Source organism: Solanum tuberosum, unplaced genomic scaffold (assembly GCF_000226075.1).
Source record: "Solanum tuberosum cultivar DM 1-3 516 R44 unplaced genomic scaffold, SolTub_3.0 scf00097, whole genome shotgun sequence".
NCBI classification, from domain to species: Eukaryota; Viridiplantae; Streptophyta; class Magnoliopsida; order Solanales; family Solanaceae; genus Solanum; species Solanum tuberosum.
Window position 1 is genome coordinate 1,167,072 of NW_006239022.1, and position 15,114 is coordinate 1,182,185.

At 37.6% G+C, this 15,114-nt stretch overlaps 1 protein-coding gene across 3 annotated transcripts in view; it reads left to right on the plus strand.

Annotated features, from left to right (window-relative positions):
* Positions 1-14,762, plus strand: part of LOC102595437 (general negative regulator of transcription subunit 3) — a 33,429-nt gene extending 18,667 nt beyond the window's left edge. For 2 of the 3 annotated variants that reach the window (XM_006347967.1, XM_015309042.1), the window contains 7 exons: positions 511-681; positions 2,320-2,428; positions 6,487-6,632; positions 12,847-13,131; positions 13,208-13,342; positions 13,429-13,607; positions 14,470-14,733. In XM_006347967.1, the coding sequence (XP_006348029.1) occupies positions 511-681; positions 2,320-2,428; positions 6,487-6,632; positions 12,847-13,131; positions 13,208-13,342; positions 13,429-13,607; positions 14,470-14,536 (1,092 nt within the window). In that variant the 3' untranslated portion in view covers positions 14,537-14,733. Of the gene's footprint in view, positions 1-510; positions 682-2,319; positions 2,429-6,486; positions 6,633-12,846; positions 13,132-13,207; positions 13,343-13,428; positions 13,608-14,469 lie in introns of all 3 variants that reach the window. The other variant, XM_006347968.2, reaches the window with a different exon arrangement.
* Positions 14,763-15,114: the final 352 nt, after the last annotated feature.

Genomic DNA, 15,114 nt, shown 5'->3' on the forward strand with positions numbered 1-15,114 from the left:
AATGTGTACCTGTATGTACTATCACATGCTGCAAGTTTAAAATAAAAGTAATTAGCCTCTCAAATATGTTTTTAAATGCTCACATATCCTTAAAAACTGTTCGACCTTGCTATCTTCTTTACTAGTTGAAACATGCTTTCATTCTATATCTTTATTCTTATGCAATTGGAGTGTTATATACTTATATTTTAAAAACTATGAGCACCTCATCCATATTGAAATATAATTCTTTTTGCCTAAATTGATGCGGGGTGGTGGCAGCCTGTCACGAAGACAATCTGTCTCAATATATGGACTGCTTTAAGAATTCAGAAGGATATGTCATGGCATGATCTCAAACGTGTTTAAAGTTTTTATTTCCTTTTTGTTTTGATAACATACTTTGGGGTGTGTGTGCTATTACTGTGATTTAATCTTTTCCCAAGGTTTCTACCTTTTTTCCTAGACTATTATGTATTCAACTGCTTCAACAGGTATCGTTTCATTTCAATTTGTTTCTTGGGATTTCAGGGACAATTCCGTGGAAGAACTGAAATTGCACCTGACCAGAGGGAGAAGTTTTTGCAAAAATTTCAGCAAGTACAGCAGCAAGGTCAGAGTAATCTTCTTGGCGTACCTCCATTTAGTGGTGGAAACCTTAAGCAGTTCTCGTCCCAGCAACAGAATCCACTTTTGCCACAGGTGTTGTTTAATGGTTGTGCATGATATTTGTTTCTTTTGAGTTAGTTGGATTACCTTGTTTCCCTTCATTACATAATCTTTTGTTACTTCAATGCCATATTTTCCTTAAAACTTTTAGCACACCCTTTTTCACTGTGCACCTCTGTTGTCGTCGATTCCCTTGTCTTTTTTGTGAACTTTTCCTTTGTTAAAGGGTCGTTAGTTTTAATTAAGATAATGACGTCTGAATCTGAATGCATATTAGTAAGATGTGTGTTTGGATTTGTATGCGGAATGAGTGGGACTGTTTGTTTTCTCAATAACTACATGTTTGTAATTTATTTTTGTCAAAACAATAATAATTATAAAATTCAAATAAATATTTTATATATTATATCTAAAATTATTAATTTATTATGCCGCAAGGTGATAGTTGTATGTCAGTCTGTCACTGGGTATGTTGTTGTAAGGTGACAGTTGTCTGGTCAAGTGGTGGCGGTTGACAATGGTATTGGTGGTTGCGGTGGAGCTGGTTGGTATGGTAGTGATCAGTTGTGGTAGGCGGTGGCTGTGGTTGGCAGTGATGGTGGAAGTGGTTGGTACTGGCAGCTGGTTGGCAGTGTCTGTGGCTGCCTGAGGGTGGTTGTGGATAGATTTGTGGTGAATACTCATCTCTGTAAAAAATCTTTAAATGACCTCTTCATAATATTAAGACTACGTTCAGAATTTGAATGATTCCGATACATTCAGACCCCTAAAGTGGTTAAATCTAAATAAAACAAATGCACTTATTGGTTTAAGGTCTTAATCGTTTTGATTCAGACCTCCATTATGTGAAAACAATTGGGGCGTAAGTATTGCTTTTAGATTCAGTGGACTTGTTAATATATGACAAAAAATCTTTAATGTTGAAAACAGAAGTACTGTTACTGTCATACCCCTTGTATACATGAAAAAGGTATCTTCTAGATTTCATTCCATAGGTTCTACATCAGTTGAGAATATCAATGTTATTGCATTGTTTAACACTGTAAGAATTTTCTAGTCTGGTACAGTGTTATCAAAGGCGAAAAGCGCAAAAAAGCTCTAAGGTCTGTGGGGGCTTTAAGCGCAAAGCGCAAATAAAGTGTGGGCTTTAATGAAAAAAGACGCAAAGGGAGAAAAAAATACAAAAATATATGTTTAGTCCAAGACTAATAATTATAAACATGAATGACACATTTATGACCAAAGAAATTGAATTTTTTTAATGATAAAGTGAAATATCAATTGTTTAGTGTCACTTCTTCATAAGAGGCTCATTGGCAAGGAAAAGTTTGCCTTAGAACCTTGATGACAACACTGAAGCGCACATAAAGCGAGGCAAAGCGCTTAACATGTTTTGAGCCTCACTTCAGGGCTTAAGCGCGCCTTTGATAACACTGGTCTGGTACCGTAAGAGGATGATAAAATCCATTTAACCAGAAAGAGGAAATATAGTGAGTTTTTTTTTTTTTTTTTGAGAATTAAAGGGAATATAGTGAGTTGGGTACGAACTCGAGAGTCTGCTTCTGTTTTTGGGCTTATCACACTTTATTTCATGTTGCATCGGTTTCCTTCATACTTGTATGCTGGATGCTTGGTTTTTTTATGTGCTCTTACCTGATTCTATTGTTTCAGTTCAACTCTCAAAGCTCCTCTGTCGCTCCTCAACTTGGACTGGGAGTTGGGGCCCAAGCAGTTGGTATTAACAACATTGCCTCATCTGCATCTTTGCAGCAACAACCAGGTTTGAGTGCACAACTTTTGGCGTCAATTTCTGTCATATGATTGCCTTCTGTATTGAGCCCGTTTGGTCTGGGCTAAGTTGTAACAAAATTTAATTTGCGAGGCTTGTCCGGTTTGTTGGTTTCATTCGTTTCCTGCTTCTTTATAAAAAACAAGAGGCTTTCCTTTTTTTTATGTGTAAATTTAAATTGATCTATTCTTTAATTGGTTTTAGATAAGTAATCTTTTATCTTGTATTTGTTTTAGTTGTCTCAAAGATGATGAAAGTCATGCAGGAAGTCCATCTTTGTACCTACTGTTTCTTTTCTCTGCCTTCCATTTTGAATTATTTATTTTGTTCTTTTCTTCTTCCAGTTTGATATTTGCTGTTATCTTTTCCTACCTTCTTTATAATAAGAAACACACTAGTATTAGTTTATCAAGTAACCATATTTCTTTGTTTAAACCTCTTAATTATGTTCCTTGGAGAAAGGGAAGTGAGCCGATGATAGTAATGTGGAGAATACATGTGAAGATTGCTTTTAATCTGATTTTCCTGAAGGTTCTTATTTATAGAGATTTGACACGTCTTTGGATAGTAACCATATTTCTTTGTTTAAACCTCTTAATTATGTTCCTTGGAGAAAGGGAAAGTGAGCCGATGATAGTAATGTGGAGAATACATGTGAAGATTGCTTTTAGTCTGATTTTCCTGAAGGTTCTTATTTATAGAGTTTGACACGTCTTTGGATTTTCATTATATTGTTAGTTGCCAAGAGTTGATATATGAATATAAATAGTTGTGTCGTTACTTACTATCAATACTAGAAAATCTGTCAAAGTTGATGCATGCGCATATTCGTATGTTAAAAAGCCAATGTTCACGTTGAATAAATTGCTGAAATTTAATTTAAAGTGAATGAAATGTCTTTTTGGGGGATACTGATATAAACTTAAGAGATATCAGCAGGTTGTTAACTTCCCTTATTTGAGAGTGTGAGGTTGTTATCTTTCCATATATGGTTTAGGGAATTTCTCACCTCATGAGCTAGCTAACCTTTGGGGTTGAGTTAGGCCCATGACCCATTTTTTGATCATGGTATAGTATCAGTGTGAGACTTAACTCAATTTTTAGTTTATCCAACACTGGGATACCATGATATGTTGTTCACGATCCAAATTTTCAGTCCTCAGCTTTGGCGCGGTGTTAAGTGTCCCACATTGGTTGAGGGATGATAATGAAATAATTTTTTGATCGTAAATAAAATGAAACCTACCCTTCTGGAGTGAGATGAGCGGATTCTGAGAGAAGAGGTTTTGTTGGTATGGAACCTACCCTTCTGGAGTGGAGGTTTGCCATCCTAGACCAGAGTGTTTTAGTGCCCCTCTTGATGGTGAATGTTGGAAATCCTCTCCCCGAATCACCTTTAATGGACATTCCAAAGGATTTGCTTGGCTGACTTACATGTCTAGAAAAATAAAGTAAAAAAAGTATGGATAATGAAGTCCACAAGGAGTGATAACCAAACCTTGATTATGGGAATTGATGGTTAGGTCGATTACTTTAGTAGAGCAACACCTAAAAAAGTTTACTACCCTTGACCATTTCTTTCAATATTGTCAATTCTCAAAATACTAAATACCCTCGTTTATACTCTTGTCCAACAACTTTCTTCCTTTCTTTAGCCACTTCCGCATCTGTCATATTCGGGAAAGCTTACTCTGTGGCAGAACAATTAGCAATGCCAACAGTATGGTGAGGACTGGCTTTGGGTCGTTCTTTTCTTATATGGTCTTGGACTGTCTTCCCTTCATGTGCTAGCTTTGTGGTTGAGTTATGCCCGAAGTCTATTGAGGTTGACTTAGGGCCAAAGTCTATTTTCATAAGATAAGCAATAACAGTTAAAAGTTTTGGGATATGGAGTGTAGTGGGAACATCAATTTAGCCCAACCACAGGTAGTAATAGGAGATTGAGGACAGTTTTTGGGTTTAATCTTTATTATAATGACATATTTCATGAGAAATTATTTAGGGCGTCACAACTTTGTTTCAAGTATGGATAAATTATTTGTTTTGGGTATATCAGTGTGTCCTCAACTCAAGTATATGTACATGAGAGGTGACAGAATGATACATATCTGTATGAGATGCCGACTTCAACAATCATGCAGACCTTAACAATAGTACTTGGAAGCAAAGGTTTCTCCCAACCTCCAATATTTATTTGTTGGTTTTAACAATAAAACTTATGTGAGATGCCGACTTAAACAATCATGCAGACCTTAACAATAGTACTTGGAAGCAAAGGTTTCTCCCCAACCTCTAATATTTGTAGGCCTTAACAATAAAACTTATGTGAGCCTTTGATTTCACGAAATCATGTGTCCTTTTCTTCCCTTTTTATTTCCTTTTGTATATTTAGGTACGTGGTGGTACCTGAGTTACCTGTGACTGAAATTATAAGAATTCCTGAGACTGTAACTGTGTAATGGAATTATGAAAATTCTGTAAAATTCATTTGGCAGCTAGGGATTAGAGATTGCTCTTGCTAGAGTTTCCCTCTTGATACATCTCCATTTGGGGTGGAGCTATCCCCTCTCGTCCTCTTTCTAGCCACACTGACATTATCCATTCATCTCATTTGCTGTATTAATTGAAGAACTAGGCATTTTGTTGACAAATAATAGATCTGGCACCTGAGTAGAGTTTGGAACTAGTAAGAGGAATCAAGATGCTTTGAACTCACTTTCTCTTGAGTAAATCCCATAACAGCCGTATTAGGCATACTCCACCTTTCGTATATATCAAGTATTAGGATTCACTAGATAAACACTAGTTAATTCAAATTCCACCTGCTATTTGGATCGAGTCATGAAGTTCTCAAGATAAACACCAGTTGATATCATCAAAGCAACTTGCACGATGTGTAGTGGATTAGATAACATTGTTACCTCCACCTTACCTATTGGGTGACAATGCCACCAGCTCTTGCACTGAGATGATTGATTTGCTTATTTTCTTTTCCTTTTTTCTCTGGTTCTTAAATGCCAGTCCAATGTTTTTTTGTTGTTTCTGGGTGGGAGGGGAAGGGGTGGTTGGTGAGCTGGGGAAGTTAGGTAGGAGAAAGGAGATGGAAAAGCTGGTCTCTAGGGCGATATTTATTGTCACTGAGGAGATGGGAATGCTAGGGCTTGCATTTGCTAGTTTCTTGTGTTCGTCTCTAGGAAGATATTTGGTGTCTCTTTGAAGATGGGGATGCTAGGGTTTGCATTTGCTAGTTACTTGAGATGGTACTTTTAATAAGATAATATTAGTTGCTTGTGATGGTTTAATGAACTAAGATCATAATTTTTTTCGTAGGCTCTTCTCTTCTTTTGCCTTTAACTACTCCCTCCATTTCAATTTGTTTGATATACTTCCTTTTTTAGTCCGTTTAGAAAAGAATGTCTCTTTCCCTTTTTGTTTGACATACTTCTGTTTTCGTCCATTTAAAAAAGAATGACTCTTTCCTTTTTTAGCAGCTTTTTAATTCCGACTTTCCACATTACATGTTTATGACCACAAAATTAAAGGACATTTTGGTACGTTTGACATATATTTAATCTAAGACCGCAAGATGCAAAAGTCTTCTTTATTTTCTTAAACTACGTGCCAAGTCAAATTAGGCCAAACAAATTGAAGTGGAGGGAGTATTAGATTTGTTGTCCAATTCTTTTGCTTTGCCAATTAGGAGAATAAAATCATTGTTAATTTTGGATGAAGTAGGAGAGGCGGACTGTATTTTCTTCACCATCAATTGACTGATTGACAGTTGCAGAGCCCTAGGAATGGGACTGTGTGGAGGGAGGAGATGATCGAAGTGGTCTATTTTCTTGAAAATTGTAGTTGGAGTGAGGTTACTAATAAAAGGAAATAGCTCAACTTGTAATGGTGATATTCTGTACCTAATGGACAACTGAAAAGAATCAAAGAAAAAGTTTTATCTTCTGTGGCATTTGAAGCAAAAGATAGTTCTATAATGTTCTTTGATACATGATTCATGAACGCTTAAAATGCTTTTATAAATACAATGGTCGCAGATGTAGGCCACTCAAAAGCTGAAGAGTTGCAGCAACAACAGATTTTGCCTGAGGATTCTTCTGCCGATTCTTCTGTAAATGCTGGGCTCGGGAAAAATCTTTTGAATGAGGATGATATGAAGGCTTCATATGGATTAGATACCCCAGTGAGTTAAATATCCTTCACTGATCTGGCTTCCAATATTAAATTGATTTAACTTTATCCCATGTGATTGTTGATAGAGTGGAAGATGGATATTTAATTTTAGTTGATGGACATGTTAATTCCCAACTTACTGTATTTTTAATATCGTTTCAAATAATTTGTTATTAGTGATTCAGAATAACATATCTTAGAGGCCTATTACTCACTTGAGAGAATGTGGTTGTCTAATATATTAATTGTAAAAGGGTCAAATATACGCCTATACTATCAGAACTAATTCAAATATACCCTCACTATTTCGGTTCAAATATACCCTTCTCGTCATACTTCTGGTTAAAATATACCCCTCCCATTATACTTTGACACAAATTTGTCCTTAACTTTAATGGACACATGTTAAGCTCAGAATCAAATGATCCGCCCTATTTTTTGAAGAAACCCACCCGTTTAACCCGACCCGCCCTATTTTCTTTTCTTTTCATCTTCTTCCTCTTTTCAATACCCAAAGCTTCAAATTTTGTTCTTTCCTGATGGATTTCAGTTTTTTCTTCAATTTTTTAAAAAAATTTGGCAGCATTTACATTCAAGCACTAATAAATGAACAAAACATCAGAAATATAACTGAAACCGTAGCTATCAGCTGCTTGCAGCTTGCCATAAGAAAACAATTTGCAAACCCAAAAATATAAAATGAGCCACATCCAAAGAAGCTACATATAAATTAAATTAATTGGCCTACAAGAAAGGTACATGTACATATAATTCACACGTTCAGAACAAAGGGGGTGGGGGGTGCCACAACAGAAGACCTCATAGAACCTATTAAAGAATGATATTCATCTAAGGGGACTGTATTTATATTTATTGATGATAAGTTCAACAAGTTGAAGAGGAAAATCAAAATACCCATGAAAGAACAAGTTTTTTTTTTGAGATAAGGGTAACTTTGTATTCACAAAAAATTCATCATCCAAGGGATGATGAATTGGAAACTTACATCCGACAGGGTGGTGGGCACACCCTCAAAAAGCCATACAGAATTACAAGTTTCCTTTAAAATCGACCATCTCTATGCTTTCCCCTACCAACTCTTGCTTACACCAAAAAAATAAAAGACTTGAGCATTTCATTTCTATCTTCTGAAAACTATCATTTTGTCCTTCAAAACACCTAGCATTCCTTTCTTTCCATAGAGTCCACCATATACAGGCTGGAATAGTCTTCCACCAATCTTCACTTTTCCCTCTGTTGCCAATTCTTGTCCAGCTATTAAGGAGCTCCATGGTTGTCTTTGGCATCACCCAGCTAACCCCTAGTATACACAAAAACATATTCCACAATTTTGAAGCTGCTTTACAGTGAATGAACAAATGAAAATTTACTTCTGCTTCTGCTCACACATAAAGCATCTTGAGCAAAACTGCATCCCCCTTTTTTGTAATGCCTCATGTGTAAGGCAAGCTTTTCTTATGACCAACCAGACAAAACATGCTACTTTTAATGGGCTTCTTGTCTTCCACACTAGCTTCCAAGGCCATTTTTTAGTCACTGACTGATTGACATTTATCCTCCAGTAGCAGGATCAGGATTTGACTGTGAACATTCCTTTGCTATGTAACTTCCAAATTGGTTTATCCTTTCTTTGAGATATGGCTGGAGGGGTGTTTAGCACCTCTAGTAGCCTGGCCACATCCTCAATTTCCCAGTCATTCAAAGCCCTCTTGAACACTAAGTTCCACCCTTGTTGGCTCCATAGTTGAGCAATAGTAGCAGATCTTTGTAAGCTCAAGGTGTAGAGGTTTGGGTATAAGTTCCTCAGGCTATCATCCCCTTTCCAGATTTTCATTCCAGAAATCTGTTTTCAGACCATTGCCCACACTAATATAAATATTGTTATTGAACTGGGCCACAACCTTCTGATTTGTCTTCCACACACAGCATCCAAACGACCCCATCACCTCCTCAGTAGTCCATTGGCTAAACAAGCCATATTTCCCTGCGATGAATCTTCTCCATAGGGCTCCATCTTCAGTACAAAATCTCCATAGCCATTTTTGTAGCAAGCAATTATTCTGGATGCTAAGATTTCTCATGCCAAGGCCACCTTGTTTTCTGCTCAAAGTGAGTGTCTCCCATTTCACCAGGTTGTAGCCTTTCTTTTCTTTTTTCCCTTGCCAAATGAAGGATCTTCTCATTCTGTTGATTTTCTTCACAATGCTCTTGGGTATTGGAAATAGACTCATCATGTAGGTAGGTAACCCATCTAAAACTGACTTGATGAGAGTCAACCTACCCCGCAGTGATAGGTACTGACTTTTCCATCTTGAATGTCTTTTTTCACATCTCTCCATCACCTCATTCCATACCTCCAACTCCTTGTTTTTGGCCCCCAGAGGCAAACCCAGGTACTTCGTGGGCAGAGAGGCTATTTGACATCCCAGATTCTCAGCTAGACTTTGTAGATTGTCTACCTGATTAATTGGGAAGAGGAAACTTTTCGACCAGTTAACATCTACCCCCTAGTAATTGGTACTGACTTTTCCATCTTGATAGCCTGTTCTCACATCTCTCCATCACCTCATTCCATACCTCCAACTCCTTGTTTTTGGCCCCCAGAGGCAAACCCAGGTACTTCGTGGGCAGAGAGGCTATTTGACATCCCAGATTCTCAGCTAGACTTTGTAGATTGTCTACCTGATTAATTGGGAAGAGGAAACTTTTTGACCAGTTAACATGAAGCCCTGAAATGCCCTCAAATATTGTAAGGATTGCTCTCAAGTGTCTGATTTGTGCCACTTCTGCTTCACAAAAAACCAGGGCATCATCTGCATAGAAAAGATGTATGATTTCCAGATCATCACCTCTCCTTATTTGAGCACTGAACCCTTTTATCCAGCCATTTACCTTTGCTGTTCTGAACATGTGGTTCAGACCCTCCATAGTTAGTAGGAACAAAAAAGGTGACATAGGGTCTCCCTGTCTAAGTTGAAGCTTTGGGTAATGAAAAGAGAAAAAGAAGATGAAAAGTAAAGAGACTAGGACGTATCGGGTTTAATGATTAGTTTTTTTTTTTTTTTTAAATTGGGTATTTAAAATTGGGGGTGGGTCATTTGATTCTGATCTTCATCTTGACACTTGTCCCTCCCTTAAAGTTAAATTTGTGCCAAAGTATAATGGGAGGGGTAGATTTGAACCTAAAGTAGAACACAAGAGGTATATTTGAATTGAAAGTATAAATAAGGGGTATATTTAGACTATATCTGATAGTATAGGGATATATTTGACCCTTTTCTGTATATTAATTGTCTACTACTCAAGTTTGACTGAGCAGCTCGAGTAAAATTTGAAGTTCTGGAAGTGGTATGTTTTGGAATCAATAGGCAAAAGTAGTTTAGTGCTGAATGAGTTAGTAGAACTTTTTTTTTGAGACAAGTAGTAGTTGTATTCAGTAAAATCCAGAGCTGGGAGGATGCTAGTGTGCAAGCAAAAAACAGAGATAGATGGAGAACTGTCTGTGCTTGTATCTGGTGAATGCTAGATGTTTTGATAGCATAGAGAATAGTATGCAAAAGATTAAGCTACACTGCCTTTTGTTACTATGTTTTTGGTGTAACTAAACATATTCAAATGACACTATCTCCATAATTGATGTTCTAGATTCAATTTGGGTAGGAGTTAGTAGGATTTTGAAGTAACTTTGTAAATATAGTTTTCAGTACAACCTATGTACTGTTTGTGGGAAGTATATGAAGTTACCAATTCCAAAAAAAGAAGAAGCTTAGCCACCCCAGAAAAAGGTGCTAAGTTGGAAACTTTACAAGCATCGAAAGAGTGCTTAATCCCCCCTGCCCAGAACCCTATACACATATTTTGTTTAAACCAAAAAAGGACAAGCTAAGATAATTCATTCTAAGTTTCTAGATAGAACTGCTGGGGCTTTAAAATGTCTACCATTTCTTTATTTCCACACTGTCCACCAAATGCAAGTAGGAATGATCTTCCACCAGTCCTCCCCACCTCTATTTCCAATACTCCACCAATTGTTCAGCAGTGCCAAAATAGAACTAGGTTACCCAAGTTATTCCCAAAATACGAAAGAGCATGTGCCACAGATTGATAGCTGTCCTGCAGTGTAGGATTAAGTCTTCATTGTTTTCACCCTCTTGTTCACACAAAAGACACCTTGAACAAATCTGAAGACCTCTTCTTTGAAGCTTATCTAGAGTTAGGCAAGCTTTCCTAATTGCCAACCAGACAAAGAATGACACCTTCATAGGGATTTACTTTCCAGACTTGTTTCCAAGGCCATTTCTCCTTTACAGGACCTCTTTGCTTCAACTGCCAATACACTGACTTTACTGAGAAGGCCCCTTTACTGTTTAGTTTCCATCTGAGTCTGTCTGTAGATTCAGTGCATCCACCGAAAGTTCCCAATATTTGACGTAGTGTGATGAAACTCTCTACTTCCCAGTCATTAAGAGCTGTTCTAAAGATTATATTCCACCCTAGTTGACTCCACATTTGGTTGATCATTACATGCTGTTGGAGACTTCTAGGATAAAAAATTGGAAACATAGACTTCAGATTACTCCACCCAATCCAGTGATCAGCTCAAAATCAGTTTTTCTTCCATGTCCCACAATAATCTACACATTTTCCAGTAATTTTGCCATTGGTTTATGATGGTTCTCCACACACTACTACCATAGGGATTAGGGACTATTAACATCATTTGTGGTCCACAGGTTCAACATTCCATATTTCTGGGATATGAATTTCCTCCACAGTGCACTGTCCTCATTATTGAACCTCCAATGCCATTTTTGTAGCAGACTTCTATTATGCAGACTCAGGTTCTTTATGCCCAAACCACCATGTTTCTTGGTCAAGGTTATCGCCTCCCATTTAACTAGATTATTGCTTTTCTTCTCTTTGTTGCCTTGCCAAAGAAAGTCTCTTCTCAATCTGTCATTTTTCTTGACCCCTTTGAGTAATGGAAAGATAGACATTATGTAAGTAGGAAGAACATCTAAAACTGAATTAATGAGAGTTAATCCCCCAACCTAGAGAAAGATACTGGGATTTCCACCTTGACAATTTTTTGTCACACCTTTCTATAACCTCATTCCAGATTTCGATAGAACAGTTTTTTGCCCCCAAAGGCATCCCCAAATAAATTGTAGGAAGAGCTCCCACCTGACAGCCAATGGTACCTGCCAGAGATAGAAAATTTGGAACATCATTGATCAAATAAAGAAGGCTCTTTGGCCAGTTAACATGTAAACCTGTCAAAACTTCAAAAATAGTTAGGATGGCTCTGAGATGTCTGATATGTACCACATCAGCTTCACAAAATACTGGAGTCATCGGCCATACAAAATATGAGATATTTCCATTCCTTCAATGGCACTTGGTTGAGATCCAAAGCCTTTGATCCAACCATTCAACTGTGCGACCTTAATCATATGATTAATTCCTTCCATGACTATCAAGAATGAAAAGGTGGCAAAGGATCACCTTGTCTAAGCCCCCTTTGAGATTGAAAAATACCTTTAGGCCCACCATTAATCAGTACTGAGAATTTAACATTAGAAATGCAAAATCTTATCCAGTTTACCCATTTGTTACCAGAACCCATGTCTTTTAAGGATTTTCAGCAAGAACTCCCAATTGACATCTAGTAGAACTGGTTTGGCTCCATGGGTCCATCGTCTTTTAATTGGATGGTTGTGAAAGGATAATTCATGGTGAAAAGGTCATTGTTAGAAGCCAAAAGTATAATTTAGGTGGTTGAGTGTTCCCTAACAGATAGATAAGCTTCTTTCCTCGGGGTGGATGAGGGAATGAAAGGAGGAATATGATTGAGGATTTAGAATAGGGAGTTCAAGTGATTGATAGGAAGTTGAGGATTCTGATCTCTCTCTCTCGTTCTCTCCTTTTTCTCCTCAATGTGTTTGACTTGAGATTAGACAAGCAATGGGGGCATGGTAAAGGATATGGTTAATGACATGAGATTGATAAGCAATTAGGATTGCTAGGATGAAGTATGTCTCGGATTTGATGCTAATTAGGTTGTTTTAAAGAGCACCGACTCAACTGATCTTTATTTAAATTACATTGATGCACCCATTTCCGTCTTGTTAATTTTTTTTACTTTTTTCGTCTTTCTGTAGGCCAAATTAGTAGTCTGTTAGTCACTTGTAAAAGATTCTTAGATGCAGGGAGGAGTCACTGGCTCTGTTGCTGAAGCATCCCCTAGGCCAAGGGATACAGATCTATCTCCTGGGCAACCTTTGCAATCCAGTCAGTCATCTGGAAGTCTTGGGGTTATTGGTCGAAGGAGTGTTGCTGACCTTGGAGCAATTGGTGATAGCCTGAGTGCGTCCTCTGCAAATTCTTCAGGAATGCATGACCAATTATATAACTTGCAGATGCTTGAATCTGCCTTTCACAAACTTCCTCTGGCCAAAGATTCCGAACGAGCAAAGAGCTATACACCGGTAAACTTCAATACTTCATCCACTGTGCTACTTGGTAAATAAATTAATATGAACTTATCTTTTGCCGTTGCTTCAGAGGCACCCTGCAGTTACCCCTTCAAGCTATCCCCAAGTACAGGCTCCCATTGTCAATAATCCTGGCTTCTGGGAAAGACTTGGAGCTGATAACTATGGCACTGACACTCTGTTCTTTGCATTTTACTACCAACAGGTGCAACTGTAATTGGCGTTGGTTTTTGATGGCCTTTTTCAATCTTAGAGATCATATTTATCTTGTTCTTTGATTACCCTTTGCAGAATACTTATCAGCAGTACCTGGCTGCTAAGGAGTTGAAGAAACAGTCTTGGAGGTATCACAGAAAGTATAACACATGGTTTCAGCGGCATGAGGAGCCAACTGTTGCCACTGATGACTTTGAACAGGGAACATATGTCTACTTTGATTTCCACATTGCCAATGATGAACAACATGGATGGTACGCCACTATATAATACTTTGTTTGATTTGATTACTGTATTCCAAAATGCTTCTGTTTTGATATTCAATTGACGGACTTTCATGGGAATTAAAAATAACAAGCCTATGTTACTGTCTATATTTGGTTTGTTTGTTTTAATAGAGGTAAGATGTGTTAAATTTTCCATTTGATTTACTAAGAAAAATAACAAGGCTATGCTACGGCTTAAGGCTCCCCTTGTTGCTAATGGGTATTCTAAGATATTTGGGCGTGATTACTGTGATACCTTATCTCCCTTGGCTAAAATAACATTTGTCCATCTTTCTCTATCCATGACTACTGTTGACCATTGACCTCTTTATGAATTGGACATTACAAATGTTTTTCTCCATGGTGACCTTGAGACTATGTTGCTCGGACTCTTCCAAAATGTCAACGGGTGCTTGTCGGATTCTCCAAAAGTAGTGTATTTTTGGAGAATCCGACACGGATGCGGCATCGAAAGTGAAGAGTTTGTGCAACTTAGCCTTGAGAAGGATGTTTATAGAGAGCAATCACTTGGTTTTGTTGCTCGAGATGAATCTAGTAGCCCGGTATGTCGATTGCATCGGTCACTCTATGGTTTTAAACAGACTCCTCAAGCTTGGTTTGGGAAGTTCAACACAGTAATTTAGGAGTTTGGCATGACTCGCAAGGAAGCTCCCCCTCCGCGCTCCCTTGCACCTTGGTGAAGGAAAAAAAATGACCTAAAGATTAGGAGAATACTTATGGGACCGGGCGATTTGGTTTACTTGATATTTCCTCTATTTATGTAAAATGCATACGTGAATGTGGTTTCAACTGATTTCATGACTGAGTTCATCGTTGTACTTGTGCTCAGGTGCCAGAGGATCAAGCAGGAGTTCACATTTGAGTACAATTTTCTTGAAGATGAGCTCATTGTATAGAATTTGTTTATACCTATAACATTTATTTTTCTATCTGCCCTATTTTCTTTTGGCTGTCTAAATTACATGGTTTGTACTGTAGTTTTCATCTTTCCAAGGCGTTTTTTCGTTTGATGCTTTAGACGCCTTCATTTAAAAGAACCAGCAGAGATATCAGGATTCAAATTTCAGTTAGTATCAGATTACACACCTCTCTTCATGCTGTTATAAATTCGTTAGAAAAATAGAAACATTCTGTCAACAGAGGCACTGCTAATCTCTTGTTAGCATATTTTGGTTCAGAAATGCACCCCCTCCTCTCCCTTTCAATTCATGTGGTGGCGTTTGATTAAGAAAGAAAACTTTAGGAACTTGTCGTTTTTACCATGCAGTGAGATTTCCGTAGCCATAAAAGCATGTCATTAGTGGGTAAAATAGAAAGTTGAAAGTTAGATTGTTGCAAATATTGGAAGTTGCTTATGAACATAGTGCCACATAAAGTGGAAAATTAGTGCCATTGTCAGTCTCAACGTTTCCAATACACATTTAGTCTCTGCTGCACAATATAAGAAGCTTTTGTATGCGGCCAGGGTCAGTAA